This window comes from Panthera uncia (assembly GCF_023721935.1).
Source record: "Panthera uncia isolate 11264 chromosome E2 unlocalized genomic scaffold, Puncia_PCG_1.0 HiC_scaffold_19, whole genome shotgun sequence".
NCBI lineage: Eukaryota > Metazoa > Chordata > Mammalia > Carnivora > Felidae > Panthera > Panthera uncia.
Window position 1 is genome coordinate 3,820,332 of NW_026057588.1, and position 25,080 is coordinate 3,845,411.

The 25,080-nt window shown below is 45.2% G+C and overlaps 1 protein-coding gene across 1 annotated transcript; it reads left to right on the forward strand.

The window, feature by feature from the left end:
• Positions 1-462: 462 nt before the first annotated feature.
• On the forward strand, positions 463-24,782 carry NLRP13 (NLR family pyrin domain containing 13). Its single transcript, XM_049621933.1, has 11 exons — positions 463-828; positions 6,023-6,187; positions 11,399-12,986; positions 14,395-14,559; positions 16,004-16,171; positions 16,858-17,028; positions 17,609-17,779; positions 20,369-20,539; positions 21,142-21,312; positions 23,241-23,411; positions 24,421-24,782. Exons 1-11 carry the CDS (start codon positions 528-530, stop codon positions 24,542-24,544), a joined length of 3,366 nt encoding a protein of 1,121 aa, XP_049477890.1. The 5' UTR covers positions 463-527; the 3' UTR covers positions 24,545-24,782.
• Positions 24,783-25,080: the final 298 nt, after the last annotated feature.

Consider the following 25,080-nt stretch of genomic DNA (forward strand, 5'->3'; position numbering starts at 1 on the left):
CCAGAGCCCGAACCATGGCTTGAATTCACAAGCCATGAGATTGTGATCTGAGCTGAAGTCGGATGCTTAACCAACTGAGCCACCCAGGCACCCCTTTTTACAGCAATTCAAAGGTGTCCTTTCATTTTTTCTTTTATAAAATAGAGCTAATTGACGTACCTGTGTGTCACTGGTGGTTTAGAGAATGAAATGAGAGTCAGCGACCGCAGTGTGGAGTAAGTGTTTGGTATTGCTTATTCCTTCTCGTGTGCCAGGTGCTGCTCTAGGCACTGGTCACGCAGCCAAGAACAGACAACGTCTCTGTCCAGAGGGCATGCACGGTCTTACAGAGGAGAGCTAGAGAAGTACACAAACACAGATAGCAGGAAGTGCTCCTGGGAGAAGATAGAATAAGTGTGTCGATGACTTTTGGAGGAGGTGCAAGTCCTGGCTTAAGGTTTAAACTCCCTTTCTTCTCTACAGGTCCTGTTTGTGCTGTGGATGTAACACTTGTTGGCCAGAGCTAGAAATCCTGCGTGTTCAGCAAGATGACCTCCTCGGCGAACATCTATGTCGACGATGGTTCCTATAATAAGCTTCTGTCCTACCTGATGGGCCTGGATCAGCCTCAGCTGGAGGAATTCAAGATCTGCCTCCAGTCCTCACAGCTGCTGCTTGGGAACTTCCAGCAGATACCCTGGGCAAACTTGAAAGCCATCGATCCCACTAACCTGTTGTGTCTGTTGAGTGAATACTTTTCAGAAAGGCAGATCTGGGAGGTGACCCTCAGCATCTTTGACAACATGAACCTGACTTCACAGTGTACAGAAGTTCGAGCGATGATGAATGGTGAGTGGGTCCGTAGGAAGGATGGATAGATGGGGGCAGGGATGCAGACGGGCATCGACCTGCTGCTCCTGGGAGCTGCTGGACTTTTATGGGGTCCTGCCAAAGTGCTAGTCTATTCCGTAACAAAGAATCTCCCTGCTGGGCTATGAAAGTTTCAGGTAAAGGGATAACAGCTACAAAGACTTGGAGCTCTAGCCTGGGAGGGAACGGGAGTTGACGATCCGAAGCAAAAAGAGGAAAGTGAGAGGCACACTCAGTCGTGTCGCAAGCCTTCTTTTCAAAATATAAATTTGTTCCCATGCTGCTGTAGTATTGGGCAGTGATTTGAGCATAACAGGCATTTCACGTTTGCGTATGCAGATATTTTTTTCCTGCAAGGAAAACCCTAGGTACATGCAAATGAAACAAAAAACTGCACCCAGTTGAGTGGAGCTGTGAAGCAATATACCAAATGCACATGCACATATACACACCTCAAGTATCTACCGGCTTCCTAAGTTTTGGGTGCATGTGACTCATGCTTACTGCCCGATTTCATTTTTTAAAATACAACTTATTGCCAAATTGGTTTCCATACAACACCCAGTGCTCCTCCCAACAGGTGCTCTGCTCAATGCCCATCACCCACTTTCCCCCCTCCCCCACTCCCATCAACCCTCAGTTCTCAGTATCCAAAAGTCTCTTAAGGTTTGCCTCCCTCCCTCTCAGTAACTTCCCCCCCACCCCTTTCTCCCTCCATGGTCTTCTGTTAGGTTTCTCAGGATCCACGTATGAGTGAAAACATATGGTATCCGTCTTTCTCTGCCTGACTTATTTCACTCAGCATAATACCCCCCAGTTCCATCCCCATTGCTGCAAATGGCAAGATTTCATTTTTTTCCCATCTTACTGCCTGATTTCAGATCACACTCTTTCCACTTCACAAAACCTCACAAACTACAACACTTCCCACACCTGCAAGCAAACATCAGGCTCCCCCACCCCTAAAGTGCATGCTGTGTTTATGGTGGTGTTGCAGTAGCTAGCTAGCTACCTAGTGTGGCATTGTATCATGCAGTATTTATAATAGTTGTGATGTGTTTCATAACTAGTTAGCAAGTGTAAAACTGTGCTGTTTTTGTTTGTTTTTTTTTTTTAATGAATGTATTCCTGATCTCATTTTCCTATGAAAATAAAAACCTGTGTGGTTTTTATCCAGTTTTCTCTCTGCGGTGAGTCTTAAGAGTTCTTGATGGCAGACCTGGCTGCCTCTGAGACCTGTAAAAAAAAAAAAAAACAAAAACAAAAAACCAAAATTACTGGGGCGCCTGGGTCACTCAGTCAGTTGGGTGTCCGTCTGACTCTTGATCTTGGCTCAGGTCATGATCTCCTGGTTGGTGGGATCGAGCCCCACATTGGACTCTTTGCTGACAGCATGAAGCCTACTTGGGATTCTCTTTCTCTCCCTCTCTGCCCCTACCCTCCTTCCTCTCTCTTTCTCTAAACATTAAAAAAAAAATAATCCTGACGTTTGCCAGTACTCGTTATGAGCCAGGCATTGACCCCAATGCCTCCTGTGAATTTGTACTTAGGACTTCCTTCTAAGGAGTGTGGTAACAACTGTCATTCCAGTTTTATAGACAGGCAACAGGCCCAGAGCTCAAGTGAGTTGCCCAAGGTCACAGAGCTGGTGACTTGAACCCAGGTAGCGGGTCTCAGAGGCTCTGTGCCTGACCATACACTGCTTCTCTTGACCCACAACAAGAGCATGGGTTCTCAGGAGTAGGGATGGGAGCTGGCAACATGATGTCTTCTATCTCTGAGCTTTTGGCATTGGACATCCTGAGCCTGGAAATTCAGGCTCTGTATCTTCGGTGAGCAGGAGGATGGGGTGGGACTAGGTTTCCCTGTCCATACCTCCCCCTTCATTTAAAATCCCTCATTTAGTCTTGTCTAGAATAGGCAGGTGTTGAGCAGAGAGCTAGAGGATGGGACCTTGTCTCCTTAAATCCTGTTGTAGACTGGAAACCCCAGAGGGAGGCATTTGCACAGAGGACGCCCTTAAAGGAAGGATCTCCTTTCTGGTCACTGGTCCTGTGTGAAGGCTGTAGAGCCAGACCTGGCATGAAGAAGGGACCCCTTCTTCCTGGTCCTTCTTTCGGTCCCACTTGGCCTTCCAATGGGGTGTGGAGGATATGTCTGCAGCAGGGAAAAGCCCTAGACCACATCCAGCAACGTGGGAGACAATGAAAGGTCCTGTGGGCCAGGATAGCTTCTACTGCCCCTTGGCTCCCTCTTCTAGGAACTACAGCATAACAAGTTCTCTGTGCTTGAACGATGCTGTGGACTAGGAGTATGTGAATGCCTCTGTGTTGACGGGCACACACATGTGTCCTGTCTTTTGGGGGCTCTGGGTTTAGGAGCTCAGGTTCTAGAGTCAGATTGCCTGGGTTCAAAGACTGGTCCACGTAAGCAACTATAACCCTGGGCAAATTAGTTACCACTGGGCCCCTGTTCTCTCTTCTTGAAAACCAGACCCCACATAAGAGTGAAAACATATGGCATCTGTCTTTCTCTGTATGACTTATTTCACTTAGCATAACACTCTCCAGTTCCATCACGTTGCTACAAAGGACCATATTTCATTCTTATTGCCATGTAGTACTCCACTGTGTATATAAACCACAATTTCTTTATCCATTCATCAGTTGATGGACATTTAGGCTCTTTCCATAACTTGGCTATTGTTGAAAGTGATGCTATAAACATTGGAGTACAAGTGCCCCTATGCATCAGCACTCCTGTATCCCTTGGGTAAATTACTAGCAGTGCTATTGCTGGGTCATAGGGTAGATCTATGTGGATCCTTAACGGAAGAGCATGGGGGAGGGGAAGGGAAAAAAAAAGAGAGGGAGACAGCCAAACCATAAGAGACTGTTAAAAACTGAGAATAAACTGAGGGTTGATGGGGAGTGGGAGGGAGGGTGATGGGCATGGAGGAGGGCACCTGTTGGGAGGAGCACTGGGTGTTGTATGGAAACCAATTTGACAATAAATTTTATATTTAAAAATAAACATATATAAAGAGAAAACCAGGCCAACTGTACCCACCTCTGAGTTTCTAGGATGAAATTCTTAGAAGGCACTGGGCTCAGAGAAAGTTCTCCCACATCTATTTATCTTTGGGGTAGTTTTTTCTAGATTCCAGGTCCTAGTTTTTTTTTTTTTTTAATTTTTTTTAACGTTTATTTATTTTTGAGACAGAGACCGAGCATGAACGGGGGAGGGTCAGAGAGAGGGAGACACAGAATCCGAAACAGGCTCCAGGCTCTGAGCTGTCAGCACAGAGCCGGATGCGGGGCTCGAACTCATGGACCGTGAAATCATGACCTGAGCCCAAGTCGGCCGCTTAACAGACTGAGCCACCCAGGTGCCCCTAGGTCCTAGTTTTGAGGACGATGCTGGATGGGCAGTATCAGAACCAGGAATATCTTTGCCCTCTCCCTGAACATCCCTTCTGTCCTACCCAAGACTATCTCAACAGATTTTGGGTAGGTGAATCTGTAGTACAACAGGCTTTCCTAGAGAGACAAAAGGAAGTCAAATGGGTGTGTGTGTGTGTGTTCTTTTATACAAAGGAATTGGACTCAAATTCTAGGCTGTTTTCTTGGAACAGCCTGCCTCTTTTGACAGGTGGCCCCAGCAAGATCTAGAGCCTTGAATTTAATGTGTCAAAATATAGATTGTGGCAGCAAAGCTATAACCTACAAGGATTCCATCACTGGGTTTATGTGCAAGAGAAGAAGGGCAATAGGTCATGTAGTTGGTGTACAAATAAATGGAACCAGTGGTGAGGGATGATCTCAGACTACTGAGCTATGCTCCTTGAGACTCAAATTCAGGTTCCCGTTGCTAGGAGAGCTGGTCTAACCCTGGGCAGACCCTACAGGCAGGCTCTATGGGGCTCCACAGAACTGGGACTTTTTTGGCCAAGACCTCCTTGGTGGAGAGTGATGGGTCGTAGTTCTTCAAAGCAACATGGGAGCATGAGGAGGAAGCCAGGACACAGCTGGCTACCCAGACCAAGTCCTACAAACCTTGACAACCAATGGAATTATAAATATTAGATCCATGTTCTCTGTAGAGCCACATCCTTTTCAGGGCATTGGCTCATAACTAAGCACCGGGCAATGGAATCTGAATTACTACTGTGTGACTTAGACACAGAAGGGCCCTTTAGCTCATGAGGAATGGGGCATTCAGAGTGGTTTTGTGAAACCCATGGAGGGAGGTTTAGGTTAAAGCCCAATTCTTTGTGTCTTTTTTTCTTAACAATATTTAATCAACAGAAAGCTTTTAAGAATTTGGTATAGTTAATGATCGTACATAGAAGCAGTCAGGATACCAGTTTATATTACATTTTTTAATGTTTATTTCTGAGAGTGTGAGCAGGGGAGGGGCAGAGAGAACAGGAGACACAGAATCTGAAGCAGGATCCAGGCTCTGAGCTGTCAGCACAGAGCCCTATGTGGGGTTTGAACTCATGAACTGCAAGATCATGACCTGAGCCAAACTCAGATGTTTAACTGACTGAGCCACCAGGTGCCCCTACATTTTTAATATTTGAAAATACTAGAATTCTTTTCTTTTAAAGTAGGTTCCATGCCCAATGTGGGGCTTGAACTCACGCTACAATGTGGGGCTGAGATTAAGAGTCACATACTCTACTGACTGAGCCAGCCAGGCACCCCTTGGTACTTTTATTTCTGTAGTACTCTGGTATCCAGAAATATTGGAGTGGCTTTTCTGTGCTGGGTCTTGTTCTACATACTTGGGATAAATCGGTGAACAGAGGGTAGCCACCCATGTCCCTCCAGTGGGGGAGGTGGGGAGAGAGATTCTGAATATGAGAAATGTATACACCACATGGCATGTTAGGAGTTGACAAAGGAAATATACCACATGGCATGTTAGGAGTTGACGAAATTGGAAGAGAGAAAGGTGAATGAGGAGAGCCTCGGGTGTGGGCTGTAGAGATCAGTTGCAGTACTATTCAGGACTGTCCAGCACTGTTGAGCTAAAATTTGAGCAAAAACTCAGGTGAGGTAGTGATCCATGTGGGTGTGGGGAGGACAGCATTCCTGACAGGGGATGGCTGCGTCCAAAGTACTTGAGTGGATGGAGCTGGAGGATGAGATTCCTTTGGTCTCTTCAGTCCCAGGCTTACCAGTTGGCCCTGTGGAGAGAGCATCTGTCACTGGTCATTTACAGCCTGGGTATCTCAATATCCCACCATCGCTGTTTATTGCAGAGCTAGCACAGACACAAGGATCCCAAGATCCAAGCCAAGAAGAACCAGAGGTGCCAGAAGAAGAAAAAGGTTTGTATGCTACTTGGTGGTGATGATGGACAAATTGCTTGATGGGGCATCCATTTTACTGGGTCTATAATTGCCACCTTCTCTCAATTGTTCATCACTTTACAACATGCGAGAAATTCACCCCTCCCAACCTAGTCTTCCACTACTGCTTTTTTTCCCCCTCACGTTTGTTTACCTATTTTGAGAGAAAGAGAGTGTGCATGAGCAGGGGAGGGGCAGAGAGGGAGAGAGGAGGGAGAATCCCACGCAGGTTCTACACTGTCAGCACGGAGTCTGATGTCATGAACCATAAGATCATGACCTGAGCTGAGATCAAGGGTTGGATGCTCAACCAACTGAACCACCCAGGCGCCCCCACTGCTGTTGATTGAATGATAAGTTAGCATAAACTGGATAACTTCTCTGACTCCGCTCTCCAGTTCTTAGATACCAGTGTCTGTTTCTGGACTTTTCATTAATAGGTAACTGTGTTTCGTTTCGTTTTGTACCCATTGATTGTGGGAGACTTTGATGTTGAAAAAGTAATATACGCAGTTAAGGAACAGGCGAGGTTTTACCAAATAGATGTACCAGTATATGATCCAGAAAGAATCATGGAAACTTAAAACTTGTAATGAGAAACATCAACCTTTTGCACATTGCTTGAGTTCTATTCTGTAGAAGCCACCCTCTGCCACTCTGGGTTGCCACTTTCATTATTTCTCTGCTCAAACAGGATTAACATACACTGCAACCTCTTAGTTTTTCAATCAATTATCATGGTAGGTAAATATCTCCCTTCTCCAATTACTTATTTTTGTGGAGGAAAAGATTTTCAGTGTTGGGGATATAAACCAATGCTGAGCCACATAACCCATCAGGATCATGTGCTGTATTTGTCTTTCAGAGCTGCCGTAATAAATTTTCACAAACTGGGTGGCTTAAGTAACGGAAGTTAACTCCCTCACGGTTCTGGATTAGTCCAAAATCAAGGTGTCACCAGGGCACCTTGAGGGGACCATCCATCTTTGTTTATCCAGCTTCTGGTGGCATTCCTGGGCTTGGGGCTGCATCCCACCAATCTCTGCCTCTGTGGGCACATGGCCACCTCCTCTTTTGTGTCACAAATCTCTCTGTCTCTTGTGAGAATACATTTGATTGCATTTAGGGCCATCCAGGATAAATTCCTCCCCTCAAAGTTGTTCTTCTTTTTTTTAATATTTATTTATTTTTGAGACAGAGACAGAGCATGAACGGGGGAGGGTCAGAGAGAGAGGGAGACACAGAATGCGAAGCAGGCTCCAGGCTCCAAGCTGTCAGCACAGAGCTCGATGCGGGGCTTGAACTCATGGACCATGAGATCATGACCTGAGCCAAAGTCGGACGCTTAACAGACTGAGCCACCCAGGCGCCCCTCAAGGTTCTTAATCACATTTGCCACATAGGTTCTAGGGATTAGGATGTAGACATAGCTGTGTGTGTGTGTGTGTGTGTGTGTGTGTGTGAGAGAGAGAGAGAGAGAGAGAGAGACACGGTTCATCCCATTACACATAGCTTTTGGAGAGAACCGTTTCCTGTTTTTGTTTGAGCTAATAATTCCTTTTTAAACTTTCCATGCTGGGGCGCCTGGGTGGCGCAGTCGGTTAAGCGTCCGACTTCAGCCAGGTCACGATCTCGCGGTCCGTGAGTTCGAGCCCCGCGTCAGGCTCTGGGCTGATGGCTCAGAGCCTGGAGCCTGTTTCCGATTCTGTGTCTCCCTCTCTCTCTCTGCCCCTCCCCCGTTCATGCTCTGTCTCTCTCTGTCCCAAAAAAATAAATAAAAATCGTTGAAAAAAAAAAAACTTTCCATGCAATTATTATAATCATCCCCAAATTCTTTGGGGAGTATAATGCAATCGGATGTAACAAGGAGCCCATCAGCTCCGTCATCACCATTTCTAGACAATTCCTGAAGCCGTCCATCTTTCCCTAGTCTGTATCCACTAGCACCTACCTCCCATCCTGGGACTTCATTTAATCTCCGTTTCCATTTTCTATTCTCAAAAGGTGCCATCCCCTTTTCCCTGGGTTCCACATCTGTCTTTCTCATGGCTATTCCAGGGAACCCATTTTATAATAACTTAGAAAAGTCCGTATGAGGTAATATCTTTGAGAGTTTGCCTGATTGGAAATTTTCTCTAGTACACTACTTGATGAATTGCTTGGGTGTAATTGTCCAGTTCAAGAGCCTTTCTCTCTGTGTTTCTGGTGTTCCAATGTCCTCTAGTGTCCACTGTTGATAAATCTTGTTTGTTTTTTTTTTACATTGTTTATATATGATGTATCTCTTACACTATGAAAGCTTAGGGCGTCCTCCATCCCTGTGTTCTGAAATGTCATGGGGTAACTAGGTTTTGGGTTCTTTTTTTTTTAATATTTATTTATTTTTGAGACAGAGAGCATGAGCAGAGGAGGGTCAGAGAGAGAGGGAGACACAGAATCCGAAACAGGTTCCAGGCTCTGAGCTGTCAGCCCAGAGCCTGATGCGGGGCTCGAACTCACGGACTGCGAGATCATGACCCGAGCCGAAGTCGGACGCCCAACCGACTGAGCCATCCCTAGGTTTTGGGTTCTTATCCCCTCAATTGGATTGGATACAAAGCAGGACATGTAAATGTAAAAAAACCTGTGCTCTTCTCTCAAATATTCTTGAGTTAGCTCTTTGGCATTAGTTGTTCCTTCTCTGTTCTTTTTCTGAAACTCTAATTAGGTGTTGTGTTTCCTGGGAGTAACCTTTAGATGGTAACTTTTTAAAACAAAACTCATTTTACTGTTTTTTTACTTAAGTGTAGTTGACGCACAATGTTACATGAGTTTCAGATGTACAACATAGTGATTCGACAAGTTTATACATTATGCTGTGTTCACAAGAGCAGCTACCATCTGTCCGAATACATTGCTATTACCATTGACATTATTCCCTGTGCTCTGCCTGTTATATCCCCGACTCCTTTACCTATTTTGCCCATCCTCCAAATGTAACGTTTTAATCTCAAGCAACTATCTTTGTTCTGGTTAAACTCATCTGAAAGATTACTTCAACTTTCTATCATACCTTCCATGAAATCGATTTCATCAATAATATTTTTTTAATGTTTTATTTATTTTTGAGCACAAGCAGGGGAGGGGAAGAGAGAGGAGGACAGAGGATCTGAAGCAGGCTCTGCACTGTCAGCACAGAGCCTAATGTGGGGCTCGAGCTTATGAACCTGGAGATCATGACCTGAGCTGAAGTCAGATGCTCAACTGACTGAGCCGCCGAGGTGCTCCATCAATAATATTTTTAATGTCAAAACTCTTAACTCTATTTCCCCTTATTGGCATCTTTTTAAAATAGATGTAGTATGGGATGCTTGGGTGGCTTAGTTTGTTAAGCATCCGGCTCTTGATTTTGGCTCAGGTTGTGATCTCATGTTTTGTGAGTTCGAGCCCCACATCTGGCTCCATGCTGGTGGTGTGGAGCCTGCTTGGGATTCTCTCTCTCTCTCTCTCTCTCTCTCTCTCTCTCTCTCTCTCTCTCTCCCCTCTCTCTCAAAACAAATAAACTTAAAAAAATAAAATAGATGTAATATCTTTTAAAATATATTTTTTACAACTTTTGGGGAAGTTTTTGGTTCCTAGGTTTGTTTTCTGGTTTGAGTAAAGTGGTTATACAAACAAATATAAATGGTACAGAGTGCTTAATATTCTAAATTTTTCCCTATATAACCAATTCTACAAAGGTAACCAACTTAGAAACTATGTGTTTATGGGGCACCTGGGTGCCTCAGTCGGGTAAGCATCAGTCTCAATCTCAGCTCAGGTCATGATCTCACAGTTCATGAGTTCCAGCCCTGCATTGGGCTCTGCACTGACAGTGTGGAGCCTGCTTGGGATTCTCTCTCTCTGCCCCACCTCTGGAAGATGACCTTTCCCTTCTGATGGGTGAAAGAAAAATGTTTTTCCATTCTTTACTGCTTATTTTGAACTCCTACCAAGGGAACCGAGGTTCAAAGAAGTGGAGTGTCCACAGAGCATCGCAGTCCTAAGTATTCTAAATCTTGAAGAAAATGCGAAGGTGGGTCTTTGGTATTCCTACTCTGTGTTCTTTCCACCAGGAACATGTGTGTGCATATAGTAAATGGAATCTTCCTCCACTGAGCTAATTAAGCCACAAACATAGAATGCAGGTACAACTATTTTCCTTAGCAGTCCCCACCCCCACGTGAGAAATCCATTGGTAATGCTGTTGGCTCTACTCTCCAGATATACCCCGGATCCATTCATTTTATTTTATTAAAAAAAATTTTTTTTAATGTTTATTTTAGAGAGAGAGACATGGAGTGTGGGCAGGGGAGGGGCAGAGAGAGAGAGGGAGACACAGAATCCAAAGCAGGCTCCAGGCTCTGAGCTGTCAGCGCAGAGCCTGACACGGGACTCGAACTCACAAACTGTGAGATCATGACTTGACCTGAAGTGTGGTGCTCAACCAACTGAGCCACCCAGGTGCCCCCCACCCTGCCCCATTCATTTTATATACATATGCTTTAGTTCTTCACAGGCTGTGCCAAGTGCTTCCACAGGGAACCAGAGACCTGTTGTTGCTGTTAGGTTATCAATGGCTATGTTTGACCAAACCTGCCGACTTTCACTTAGACGATCGAAGTAGCTTCATGAGTGGGTTTCTTGCACCATAATCCCCTCTCCAAACAACAGTGACCTTTGAAAAATGTAGACAATCTCTGGGCCTTTAGAATGAAGATACTCATGACCAGCCCCTCCCAAGAGTTGAGCTCATCTATTGGGCCTCTTGCTGTGTTCTAGAATGTTCTTCCTGTCTGAAGGTGTTTGCGGTAGCTTTTCACTCTGCCTGGCAACCTCTCCTTCTACATCTTGGACTGGTGGCTTCTCACGATTATGGCACTAACTCTCATCCAGAAGCCTCTGCAGATCCCTTCCCCACCTCAGAGGGCATTCTCAGTCTCTCTTGTGTCCTCTTGTGTTTTTTTTTTTTTATTTGTGTATATCCTTAAACTATTTACTTCTACCTTGGCTCCTCTCAATCACCACATGGCCCTCCTCCAAAAGTTAGACTCTCAAAGGCAGAACTTGTTTGTCTTGTCCAAGGCTTTATATAAGGACTTAGTATTCCTGAGTCTGAACCTCCTTCTGACCATTATTGTGTTGTGTTTTGCCTCACTTCTCTGTTTTTAGACCACAGAAGAAGATACAGAGAGAGAATGAAGGCTAAAATTCTGATGATGTGGGACAACATCCCTTGGCCTGAAGACCATATATACCTGCGCAATGTGACTGAAAAGGAACATGAAGGACTGAAGAGCCTCCTGTATCCTAACAGGACTGGAGCCCAGCCACAGACGATCGTCTTAGAGGGTCTAGCCGGGGTCGGGAAGACCACCCTGGCAATGAAGGTTGTGCTGCATTGGGCAGAGGGCTTTCTCTTTCATCAGAGATTCTCCTATGTTTTCTTTATCAGCTGCCATAAAGTTAGAGACATGAAGGATACCACATTCGCTGGCCTGCTTTCCTGGGACTGGCCTGACTCCCAGGCCCCCATTGAAGCTCTCATGAGTCGCCCCGAGAGCCTCCTGTTTGTCATCGATGGCTTTGAAGAAATGGACGTGCCCTCCACTTTGGACGAGAGTCCACCATGTAAAGACTGGTACCAGCAACTCCCAGTCAACAGAATCCTGTTCTACTTGTTGAAGAAAGAGTTGGTTCCCCTGGCTACCTTACTGATCACGACCAAGGAGTATAGAACCACCGATCTTAAAAAGTTGTTACTGAATCCATGGTTTGTACAAATCGTAGGGTTCACAGAAGGAGACCGGGAGGAGTATTTCATCAGGTACTTTGGTGACCAAAACAAAGCTAAGAAAATCTTGAATTGGGTAAGAAAGAATGAATCTCTCTTTCACTTCTGCTCTGCCCCCATGGTGTGCTGGACCGTGTGTTCCTGCCTGAAGCGGCAAATGGCGAGAAATCCTCACTTCCAGCTAAGCACCCAGACCACCACCAGCCTGTACGTCTACTTTTTCTCCAGCTTGCTCGCCACAGCAGAGGTGAGTTTGTCAGACCAGAGCTGGCCAGATCAATGGAGAGCCCTGTGCTCTCTGGCTGCAGAGGGGATGTGGTTTTGGAAGTTCACATTTGGAAAGAAGGACCTCAAACACAGGCACCTGGAAGCACCTGTCATTGGTTCTCTCCTCAGGTTGAATATTCTTCGAAAGGTCAGTGAATGTGAAGATTGTGTTACTTTCACTCACCAGAGTTTCCAGGTGTTTTTGGGAGCCATGTTCTATGTGCTCAGGGGGGTGAGAGGATCCATTGGTGGTCCTCCAAAGCACCAGGAGATGAAGGTGCTTCTGAACGATGCTTTGGCTGACACAAACTTCTACTGGAACCAGATGGCTCTGTTTTTCTTTGGCCTTTTAAAAAGAAACCTCGCAGAAGAACTGGAAGATACTTTGCGTTGTAAAATGAGTCATAGGACAACGGATGAATTACTAGAATGGGCAGATGAATTAGAAAGCTATGACCTCGTCTCCAGCTGTTTTGAATTCCTACACTTCTTTGAGTGCTTATATGAGACTCGGGAGGAAAACTTTGTAAGGCAGATTTTGAGTCATCTCCTTGAAGCTGACATCGATATCTTTGGGAGTCTACAACTCCAAGTGTCTTCGTTTTGCCTAAAACACTGTCAAAGGCTAAGTAAGCTAAGGCTTTCTGTCAGCAGTGCTATCCCTCAGACGGAACTGACTTTCAACTTGGAAACTCTGGAGTGAGTAATGCAAGACTGTTTCCCCTCCCAGATTTCTTCTTTCCAGGCTCTGTCCAAGTTCTTCCATGAAAAACTGGGGATGTGTTGTTGGGTTGTCAGTGGTTATGGTTGACCAAACATATCTTCTGGTGTCAAGGTTAGTCCGTGCTTCCCTACAGCACAGCTTCTTTTTGTCTTTCCTCAGTGGTTTTTAATTGTAGATCAGAATTAACTGGGATGTTAAACACAAATACATGGGCACATGTACACATACAAATACAAATACACTAAGATTGGAACAACTACTCTAACCAACACTGTAATAATTCTGGGCTCCGCGTGTAGAACTTTATATCCTTCAGGTGCTATAATGTGTTCTTTGTTTTTACTTTCTTCATCTAAGATAAAAAGTTTAATTCATGACTTGAATGCTCTTTTACTCTTATAAACATTGAGAGCCTACTGCAGTAAGAAAATACTAAAGAGTTAGAATTCCAATTATCCTAAGTTCTAAATATCACATGAGCCTTTTTTTTTAGATTTGTTTTTAAGTTTATTTTTGAGAGAGCGGGAGAGACCATCCATCCCAAGCAGGCTCTGCACTGTCAGTGCAAAGCCCCACATGGGGCTCCAACTCACAAACTGGGAGATCATGGCCTGAGCCAAAATTAAGAGTCCTATGCTACGTGGGTGGAACTGGAGGCTATTTGCTACGCAAAATTAGAGAAAGACAAATATCATATGCCTTCAATCATAGGAATTTAAGACACAGAACAGATGAACACAAGGGAAGGGAAGTAAAAATAATATAAAAACGGGGACAAAACATAAGAGACTTAAATACAGAGAACAAACAGAGGGTTACTGGAGGGGTTGGAGGAGGAGGGATGGGCTAAATAAGAAAGGGGCATTAAGGAATCTACTCCTGAAATCATTGTTGCACTATGTGCTAACTAACTTGGATATAAATTTTAAAAAATAAATTAAAAAAGAGATTCTTAACCAACCGAGCCACCCAGGCACCACCCCCCCTTTTTTTAAATCACAAAATTCTATTAGGGTAAGTTTTATTATCTACATTGAGGGAGAGAAAATTGGAGCACAGAGATTAAATCATATCATAGGTGACACAGCTCTGAATTTATCTTAGGTCCTTTTGACTTAAAGTCTGAACTCGTAAGGAGTATCCAATGGCCACCTCACCTCACTTACATGGTTGCCTTCCTCCGAAAAGAGTGGTTGAGGATTGTTGGAATAAACCATCTGGGACTTTGAGAGCTATGCTTCCGGGGGTCACGATTTTCCTGCCCTGAACTCCAGTAAATTCCTGCACTTTGACTGGGTCTGTTTGCATCTCCAGTAGACCACACTCTGGGTGTTGGTTAAAGATCACTTACTCTAGTAACCCTTCTTTGCCTCCCTCGTAAAGGACAAGGCCACATTCCAAGATACGTCAGTGGCAGGATGTTTGCTCCGTGTTTTCCAATGGGAATCTGACTGAGCTGGACTTCAGTAACAGCAAGCTTAACGCTTTTTCAATGAAGAAACTCTGTTACGAACTGAGAAATCCAAGGTGCAAACTCCAAAAACTGACGTAAGTGTGAGACCCTCACAGTGTGAAAAATTCCATCGGAAGATAATCCAATGTCTTCCTTGGGATTATTGCATTGAGTGTCTGTTTTCCAGAAAGTAAGTTCAGGTGCTCGGGAGAATAAAACAAGTGCCCTTTATGAGCAAAACTGCTCCTTGGGCAAAGACCCAACACCCTGCCGTGTGTGGTCTTGCACAAGAGAAACGCGTAGGCCAACTAGTTTTTCCATAAGACCTCTGCATGACGCTGCTGTCTTGAGCTGGATATGAAGGAGTAGAAGACTTGTAGGATGTGGTGGAGACCAAGCGCTTGAGGAGAGCCAGAGTTCATGTAGAGTCTAGCTGAAGTGTTGTGTCTTAAGGAAAGGTGGATAGTTTACAGTGAAGCATTTGTTCATTCAGTGAATACCTAGCATCTCTTCTCTGTTCTGAGGTTATAGCAGTGAACAGAACAGATAATTCCTGCCTTCCTGGAGCTCACAGTGTTGGAGAAACAGACGTAAATGATAAGAGTAGTGTAGGAGACCGTGACCTCTCCCAAAGCGGGGGGGAAATACATTCAGGGACTCAGGAGAGGTCCTTCTTCTATCTAAAAATGCAAAGCCTCCTCTTTCACACCCTATCTAAAAGGTATTTGAGTAAAAAAAATAAAATAAAAGATACTTGAGTAAAGACCGAGTTGTGAGCTGAAGCATCATTCTGGACTGAAGCCTCTCTCACATGATGTAAGTAGAGATCACAGGGCCTTAAATCTGGCTTGAAGGTGGTGAAGAATGGAGGTGGCTCTTGAAGGGGGAGCCAGGGAAGAGCTACCTGACCAAGGACAGAGTGAGTGGCTCTTGTTGGAGAAGGCGTTGGGTTGGATGCTCTCGAGTTCAGGCCAACTGATTCTGTCCTGCTGTCCCTCTGCAATTCGGTGCTTACCTCAAGGTCTGAGGATCAGAAGCATGTGTTGACTCAGTGAGTTAAGAGGCAAGGATTTGGCAGTAATGACTCCCCTCAAACCTGAGGGCGCTGGCTCCAACACCTGGGAGGCAGCCTTAAACATCCTGCTTGATGATCTGCTTTTTCATCCTTCCCCCTTTCCCTCGCTCTTGGTCTTCTCACTTAGTACTAAAGATGAGGAGAAATAAATTTAAGAGAAAACAAGAGGAGAGACGTGTTCTCACTAGGCAGTACTGGGTAGGTGTGGGGGACACCCACCCCAAGGAAGAGTGGGGGGTTGATTTCTGATTTAATACGTCCAACTGTGCTTTGGATGTATCCAAATTTGGATGAATCCAAATCAGGTTTTGGATTCCTCTTGTATATGCATGTCCTTGAGGGAGGGTGTGCATATGCACATGTGTGTGTGTGCAAGCATGCATATGCATGGGTGTGGTAGAAAAGCGAGATGAGGAAGCACTCCCCTCCATGAGGCTACCCTCCTCCCCGCCTCTCTTCCCCAGGTGCAAATCAATAACTCCTGTGAGGATTCTGAAGGAACTTGTCCTTGTCCTGTATGGTAACCACAGGCTGACACACCTGAACTTGAGCTCGAACAACCTGGGAATTCCCGTGTCCACGATGATCTTTAAAACCTTGAGGCACTCAGCCTGCAACATCCAGTATCTGTGGTAAGTCTCTGGTTTTCTGGCTTGGTCCCCAAGGTCACCCCACAGTTCAGGGCTGCATTGGGAGGATGGGACTCAGCACGGCAGCGAAAGGCTGTAGAGAAAGATGAGCAAAGGGAACGCGCATGGGTACAGAGCAGTGCTTTGCAAAATTCTTGCCTGCCAGAGCCACCTGAGGGGGTGCGTTAAAAGGCAGGGGCCTGGAACCCACCCCCTGAGCTCCAGCAGGGCTTCTGGGTGGGTGGTGGGGGTTGGCAGCATTTCTTTTTTTTTTTTTTTTTCAACGTTTTTTATTTATTTTTGGGACAGAGAGAGACAGAGCATGAATGGGGGAGGGGCAGAGAGAGAGGGAGACACAGAATCGGAAACAGGCTCCAGGCTCCGAGCCATCAGCCCAGAGCCTGACGCGGGGCTCGAACTCACGGACCGCGAGATCGTGACCTGGCTGAAGTCGGATGCTTAACCGACGACGCCACCCAGGCGCCCCAGTTGGCAGCATTTCTAACAGGCTCCAAAGTGGCGCTGGACCTTGGACCACACTCTGAGTAGCACTGACTTGGAGACCATCCTGCCAGGAGAAAGGGTGAAGAACAAGGAGAAATTGGCTTTTGGTTGTGAAGCAAGGGGGACTCCAAATGAAGATCCCTCTTCGCCGGGAGTAACTCCCTGTGTTGGGGCCTCTCTGGTAGGTTGGAATCCTGTGGCCTCACCCCTCTAGCCTGTCGTCATCTCTTTCTGGAGCTCAGCAAGAACTCGAGTGTGCGCTTCCTCAGCCTGGGGGACAATGATCTCTCTGGTGTTGAGGTGAAAAGTCTGCAGGGGCCCTCGGAGATGCCCGAGTCTTCCCTGAAGGAGTTGTCGTAAGCCTTCCTGCCTTGTCTAAGTAGCATCTTTGGGGAGTCTTGGGGAACATCCCATTGTAGTTACCCGTCCCACGGACACATTCCCCGTCTTCACTCTTTCCACCTTCCTCCTTAGGGCTCTGTCTTGGCCAGTTTTGCCCTCACCTTGACTGTGGTGTCTCTTCTGTCAGTCTCCCCTAAACCCAGTAGTTTTAAACTGGTGGTGATCTTGTCCTCCAGGGGACAGTGTCTGGACATTGACTTGGTCCTCACAATTTGGAGGGGAAGTTGCTACTGGCATGTAGTGGGTGAAGACTAGGTGTGATCAGTATCCTTCAATGCACTCGAGAATCCCCCCACACAAGCCCCCACCTCCACACCAGCACCACAAAGAATGTTCTTGACCAAAGGTCAGTAGGGTTGAGAATGAAAAACCTTACCCTGACCCACTTTTTTCTCCTGGAAGCTTTTGTTCTTTATACAGTTTAATCTTTCACGATGTCTGGGTCCCAGATGTGTGGCCTAAGGGACTGAGAGTTTGAGAAAGAAAACATGGGCATGTCCGAGGCTCGCCCTGTACCTGTGCCTTCCTCTGCAGCCTGGAGAAATGCAACCTGTCAGCAGCCAGCTATCAGGATCTAGCTTTGTACCTCACCAGTACCCAGAGAACAAGTCGACTGTGCCTGGGATTTAATCCGCTCAGAGACGAGGGCGTGAGGCTCTTGTGTGCTTCCCTGACTCACCGCGAGTGTGCCTTAGAGAGATTGGTGTGAGTGTCTCCTGGCTCTGTTTCTAGAAATGACTCTGCTTGGGGGTGGGCATGGAGGAAAACAATGGGCCCTTCATTTGGGACCCGTTTCTTTTTTCTTTTTTTAATTTTTAAAAATGTTTTATTTATTTTTGAAGGAGAGACAGAGCATGAGCAGGGGAGGAGCAGAGAGAGAGGGAGACACCGAATCCGAAGCAGGCTCCAGGCTCTAAGCTGTCAGTGCAGAGCCTGATGCGGGGCTCGAACTCACAAACTGTGAGATCATGACCTGAGCCGAAGTTGGATACTTAACCAACTGAGCCACCCAGGCGCCCCCATTTGGGACCCATTTCTATCACTGAACACTAACACACGTCGAGCAAGTACTCCATGTGCCTGGCACCATTCTAAACACAGATTCTGAGTAGCACCCTCAATTTGTTGAATCAATCTCTGGGGGTTGTGCCAAGGAATTCAGTTTTAACAAGGATACCAGGAAATTACCATTTAGTCAACCCATATCTGAGCTCCTATATCCCAACACAGCTGGGCACCAAGGTTGGGGTGGTGGATAAGACAGACAAGCTTCCTGCCTGTGAGGAGGGTGTAGATTGATGAGTGAGATACCAAAAAAACAAAACTAGTAGTTCAGCGAGGAAGACAAAGTGGAATGAGTAGACAAGGCATGGTGTGTTGGTTTCCTGGTAAGGTCTCCCACCGACCTGAGGAGGTGACACTGAAGCAGAGACTGAAGGAACCAGACACAGAGAAGGAAGAGGAAGGAAAGGTCCCAAGACTGGAGTGTTGTAGGAACATCCAGAGGACTCGTAAGGCTAGAGTAATGTGAGCGAGGGGGATAATGGGAATATGCCCTGGCCATGTACGAATCTGTTTTGTTGGGAGCAAGGTGGAAAGTCCTCTGAGGACTGGAGGTTGTACAGGGACAGACTCTGAACGATCGCCTGGACTGCTGTTGAAGGGTAGACTATAATGGAAGCAAAAATAGGAGGCAGCAAGTGCCTGTTGATCAAGCAAAAGGATGAATATGAATCAGCCAGGTGAGGTGGTGGGACTTCAGGGCATACGTGAAGGTACAGCCAGTAGGGCTTGCTGATGGGTCAGTGGTGGTTGAAGAGGGAAAGGAACCAGGAATGCCCCACAGGTGGTGGGTTTGCCAGCTGGGTGAAAGGCGCTGCCATTTTCTGACTGGAGAAGATGGGAGGATGAGGTTTGGATGTTAAGATTGGGACATGGGAACGTGAGATGCCTATTAGCCAACCACGTAAAGCTGTTGTATGTATGTAGGACTGTAGGTCTCAAGGAGGTCGTCGGGTGGGGATGAGTCCACTGGCAATGGTAGGTGCCAAGTGTCATTTCGATGGGTTTTCCAAAAACTGGATATTGTTCAGGTGAGCATAAAAGGATAAAAAGGCCAAGGGTCTTGAGGCACATCCAAGGGGGTGTATGGTGAAAGACGACAGAATCTGAGCTAGGGACTAAGAGGTTAGCACTCTCAGCACAGAGCTTCAAAAAACCAGAATATTAGTAAGTAATTCATTCATAGGTAATATGAACTAATATAACATATGACAGTTATAGGTTACATTATATTTATCCCATTTATAATTACACCTATATAAGATACTTTAATATATACATATTAATAATACATAATATATGAAATATATAAAAATCTTATAACTGCACATTATATGTGATATATGTTACATGATAACGTGTACACCATGTATGTATCTGTTATATACCTAGATATCTAATATATGCCATATATTTCAAACATGTATACTATATATATCTAATGCATAAATAATCTGTTACATATCTCCTATATAACTATATATCATATGTAACATATATAATTCACATGACATATGCTACACAGTAGCATTATCATATGTACACCATGTATAAATGTCTGTTATACCTATATGTCTAATATATACAAATGTCTAACATGTATCTGTATTCTAGATCTCCTACAACTTGTATTGCATACTGCACTTTTTTTGACATGTGAAAAGTCGTACATATTTAATATATACAAATCGGTGGGTTAGGGGAGAAGGACACACCCATGAGACCATCATGGCCATATGGTGGCCATATGACCACCGTTAAGGACATAAACATATCCATCTCCTTCCAAAGTTTCCTTCTGTACCCTTTTTTATTAACTGTTTTTTGTGGCTAAGATTTAACATAGAAAATATAAGCACGTAAAAAATCTGAATCTTAGAGAACTTTACACAATACAGTATTGTTAGCTATAACCACAACACTCTATGGTACCTCTTCAGAACTTACTCCTTTTGCGTTACGCAAACTTGGCATGCTTTGAGCATCCCTTTGTTGTTATTATTTTTTTTAAACCAAACACTAAGGACCGGCATGTTCATGGTGTGCTCATTGCAGAAGTCTGGGGAAGGATAAGTAAGCACAGATACTCAGCATTTCCTGGGTGGGGGTTCAGGGGGACACCATGGCTGAACTCAACACCATAGTTGAGGTGGGGCTTGAGGCTTGTGTCCCCAGTGGTCTTGGTTTGGGCTGCTTTCTGGAGCATCTGTCTCCATGGCTCTTGCCCCACAGGCTCTGGTTCTGCCAGCTCGGTACATCCAGTTGCAAGTACTTGTCAGATGCTCTCCTCAAGAACAAGAGTTTGACCCATCTGAACCTGAGGAAGAATAACCTGAGAGATGAGGGAGTGAAGTTTCTGTGTAAGGCCCTGAGTCATCCGGACTGCAGCCTCCAGAACCTGGAGTAAGTTCCATTGCCTCCCTGCCCTTCGGACGATGAGAAGAGACCATGTGAATTGACCTGCAGATGCCTGCGTTCCAAATGGGGCTGAAGTCCTGGGTGTAGATGTGATGGCTCACACAGAGAAGCTTCGGGCTCTATTGGAAGGGCGTGAGGGGATGGGTTACTGGGATGATTGTTAAGGACCAACCACAATGTGTGCTGGGAGTCCCCAAGACCACCCCAGGAGCTTGATGACTCACAGAGGACTCCACTCTGTGTGCAGTCCAGATTAGTGGCTGTGGTTTATTACAATGAAGGGTGGAAAAGCAAAATTAAGGTGCATGGGGTGAAATCCAGAGGAAACCAGGTGCAAGCTCCCTATAGATGGCATGGGGAGAGGGTTATGCTGTTGTCCTGTCTACTTAATTTCCACCAAGGGTAGATAGAGTACCCGGGGTGTCTCAGACCTCCTGACCAGCACCCTTTTCTTCCCAGGGCTCTGGATGAGAAGTCTCACTTTGGCATCTCTCCTTTGCTTGGGAGACTGTGAGATGGGCTTGGTATATAGAGCAAAGTCTAAGGACTCCAGGATTGTTCTTTTTCCCTTTGTGTTTGTTTTGCAGTTTGTCAGATTGTTCTTTCACAGCGGAAGGCTGTCAGGAGCTTGCTAATGCCCTCCAGCATAATTGTAACATGAAAATTTTGGATATCGGGAGCAATGACATTCAGGATGATGGAGTGAAACACCTGTGTGAGGTCCTAAAACATCCGAAGTGTGCATTGAACACGCTTGGGTGGGTTGACCCTGTTCTCTTTGCAGGAAGCCCCCATCTCTACTTTTGGGGTAGGAAGGAATAGATGGGGTCACCTGGGGGTTCAAGAAGGTGGGGAACAAAGGACTAAATTCTCCTGTTAAAAATCTCTTCTCAACAATAAGACTCCAGTTCAGAGACAGAAGTTCATACCACTCAACCCCTCCTTGGAATATTAATACTCTTTTCAATCGGTACCTTTTGGATAGTAGGTGGGGGGCAGATACAGCCTGTTTCCTGGCCCCAGAGTCTTTTCTGTCTAAGGGGAAGTCTGATTTTAACTATAAGACAATGTGTTTGTTTAGCAAACTAAGATGGTTTAGACTCCAGGAATAGGAGTTTGGGTTAAGTGTGGCTTACATGTTATCTATTTTTCACATAGGCAGTGATTCTACTCACTCTCAAAAAATGTTAAGAGATTCTACAGTATTTCTTTCTCTGTGGAGACCCCCCCCCCACCCATGTGTGTTTAATGGATGCACCTTGAGGGCATTATGCCCATAAGTAAGTCACCAGTTGCTGCTTCTTAGTACATCCTTATCCTCCAAGGAGTATCTTCAGGTGCACAATTCTTTATCCTTCAGGTGAAGGAGAAGCCCTGGGATTTACGCAAGTAATTCAGGGTCCTCTTTGTGCCTTAAAAAAGAATGATGGTCTGGTTTTAAGCCCTCACTCTCTAGCTGCTTCTCCCTGGATGCAGAAATGAGTAAAATGTTTGCAACAGCTCTCCTGTTGTCTTTAATGATGAACGCCTACCTGATACTCAGTTCACTTCCATCTGGTTTCATTCTCCAAAGTAGTAGCCTTAAAGCAGGCACCTGCATGGCTAACTTGTGCTCACAAGGTCCCATCTTTACCATCAAACCAGGGTTTCCCAACCTCAGCACTGTGGACACCTTGGGGTGAGTAATCCTTTGCTGTGGGTGGTCCTTCATTCTGTATGATGCTGAGCAGCATCTCTGGCTCCCACCCACCAGATGAAATAGCACCTCCCTGCTCTGCAGACTTTGTTCCGTCTCCCCTGTGGGGGAGGGGAGGAATCACCTTTCATTGAGAAACACTGACCTAGATGACCATGGAAATGTTAAAGGTTCACAATCAAGGTCAACAATATACAGTATAAGGTACCGGTAAAAGCCCTGCAGGTGGCGCTAGACTGGAGACAGGGTGCACTTGTGTGATCTTGGAGTGGGTCTTTCTCCTGTCATTCTCTTCCTATCCTTAAATAGTACCTTTATCTTGAAGCATTCTCTGGATCTTACCCAACCCCTTCCACCCTAAGAAAACCTATCCTTTCTCTCCACTCTTCATGCATCGCAACTTTTTTTCGGAAGGCATTTTTTAAACTTAAGTTCAAGTTAGTCAACATACAGTGTAGTCTTGGCTTCAGGAGTAGAACCCAGTGATTCACCTCAAAATTTTCATGTATGGACACCTGCCACATATCTTTATAGACTTGGTGGAAATTTCCACTCTGTTAAACTGAGGTAACACTTTGTCACTTTCGTCTTTGAACATATGGTTGGCCAGCTACAAGGCATACAGATTTTTGTTTTGTTGAATTTAGGAACAAGATGAAAGTGTAGTGGAGAGGTTGTAATCTTATTTTAGTCCTTTCAAGGATCTTCCAAACTCACATCTACTTTTTACAAACATGGTTTCTTTCACAGTTGGGCAGACTAATGTTCTGTTGGCTCATCTGGCAAATGGAGTTTAAGACATTGGCCACCTCTTTATAGGATTGGTATATGAGTAAATGAGTTATGTGTAAGCAGTTGGAGAAGTGTCTGGTGTGTGGCAGGCTCTTCACTGCTTAACCACAGACTTTTTCCTAGATGTGTATCATTTCTGTTTCTAACTTCTCAATCCTAGTGGACCATCTTTCACACTTCCTTCTCACCCACTCCTAGGTTGGAGAAATGCAATCTGACACCTGCTTGCTGCCAGTATCTCTCCTCTGTTCTCAGAAGCAGTAAAAGCCTGTTTAACCTGAACCTTTTGGGGAATGACTTGGAGCCCAGAGGAGTCAGCACACTGTGGAAGGCCTTGAAAAAATCAACCTGCAAACTACAGAAGCTTGGGTAATCCCCACCACCTTTAATGCTGGGAGGCACCTGATAAGAGGGGATGGATGGGCCGATGTCTTATAGCAAGCATCAGATTCACCCTGCATTGGATTTCCTGGAGCAGTGCTGGCCAGCAGAGCCTTTAGTAATGATGGAAACAGTCTATATCTACTGCCCGATAGAATAGACGGTAGCAGCATGTGGTAACTGGGCACTTGAAATGTGGTTAATGCAACCAAGGAGCTGAATTACTGAAATGGCCACATGTGGATAGTGGCAACCATGCTGGGCAGCACCGTCCTGCAGACATTTGTGTAGTTGAGGAGTCCCCTCATTTTTTGCATTTTTGTACCTACTCAATAATTCAACAGCATTTCACTCAATGATACCTCTTTTTAATGCTGACTATGGGCCAAGCATGCCATAGCAGATAGCAGTAAATAAATGGTCATGAGCCTTGCCATCATGGGTCTGCATTCTCCTCAGGGAGAGGACAAATCTGAAATGTATAAAAACAGTGTTGTCAAGAATGCTGGGAAGGAAACTTGGGATTGTGGTAGAAAAACAAGGGTGATCAGAGTGGTACCAGAAGGCATGTCAGAGGTGGTGATGTTGATGCTGAATCCCAAGGAGGCTAGAAGGAGGAATCCACATATCAGGAGGGGAACATGGACAGTGACAAAGGACCAAGAGTGTTTGAAGGAAGCTGGAGTAGCATGTGCAAAGGCTGAGGTTAGACTACCAAGCTCTGTATTGCCCTTTCCAGGCAGTGAAATAAGAGTGTTTAATTAGAACACTCTCTACCTTATTCAGTATTCTGGACATGAGGTCAGAAAGGTAAGCAGAATTTTCTTTTCCCCTGGAGAAAGACCTTAAACTAGGCACATTTTTGCAGAAACCTTCTCAGATACCAAAGAATCTTGCCTATTTGAGGAAGTTGTTCAAAATCTACACATTCAGGACTTTACCAACTTCACATCTAAGTAATGCATTATTAAAAACATTCTATGTCTTTTTCTTGCAGGCTTGAAAAAGAGTTGTATAACATAGTGAAGGGGGAGCTCGAGGAATTGCAGGAGAGGGGGTCCTTTCTGAGAGTCAAGTGTAAGTGGGATTTCAATGACCTTGAGGACAAATGGTGGTGGTGATCCAATGGCTACACTATGGGATGTTCTTGGAGTAGAATCGCCAGGAGATTTATCAGGTGTTGCTGCTCTTGAGGACAAATGAGCAGTTACCTCCAGAGTGCTTTCCCACAATTTGTTGTAAGCAGCATATTTAAATACCCAATCTCCAGAATCCTAATCTAATACTACATTTGGCCCCAAGAGCCTACATTGGCTTTGCCTTAACTTTCCTTTTGTCTTTCTTGGTGTAATGTCTTTAACTCTCACATGTTAAGAGAATTCAATAAAGCAAAGGATATAAAGAAAATACCTTGAGAAAGCCTAAAGCCTCATTTCCTATGGATCGAGAGATGGGATAGATGTGACTGTAATTCCGCAGTTATTATACTGTGGATAAACCAGCCAGATGGAGATGAAGAACCATTCCTACAATGCAGATAGACCCAATTTTGGCTTTTGCGTGTACCTTTGAATGATCCATGGCTGTGTTATGTCTAAAATGTATTTAACTCACCTGAAAATGCTGGGGAACATGGATCCTACCCAAGGATGTAATG

Excerpts from the sequence above, each read along its gene's own strand:
- NLRP13 (XM_049621933.1), top strand. The coding sequence starts at position 528 with ATGACCTCCTCGGCGAACATCTATGTCGACGATGGTTCCTATAATAAG. Across the intron at positions 829-6,022 it reads AGTTCGAGCGATGATGAATG|TCCCAGGCTTACCAGTTGGC; the intron begins GTGAGTGGGTCC and ends TGGTCTCTTCAG. Across the intron at positions 14,560-16,003 it reads TGCAAACTCCAAAAACTGAC|GTGCAAATCAATAACTCCTG; the intron begins GTAAGTGTGAGA and ends TCTCTTCCCCAG.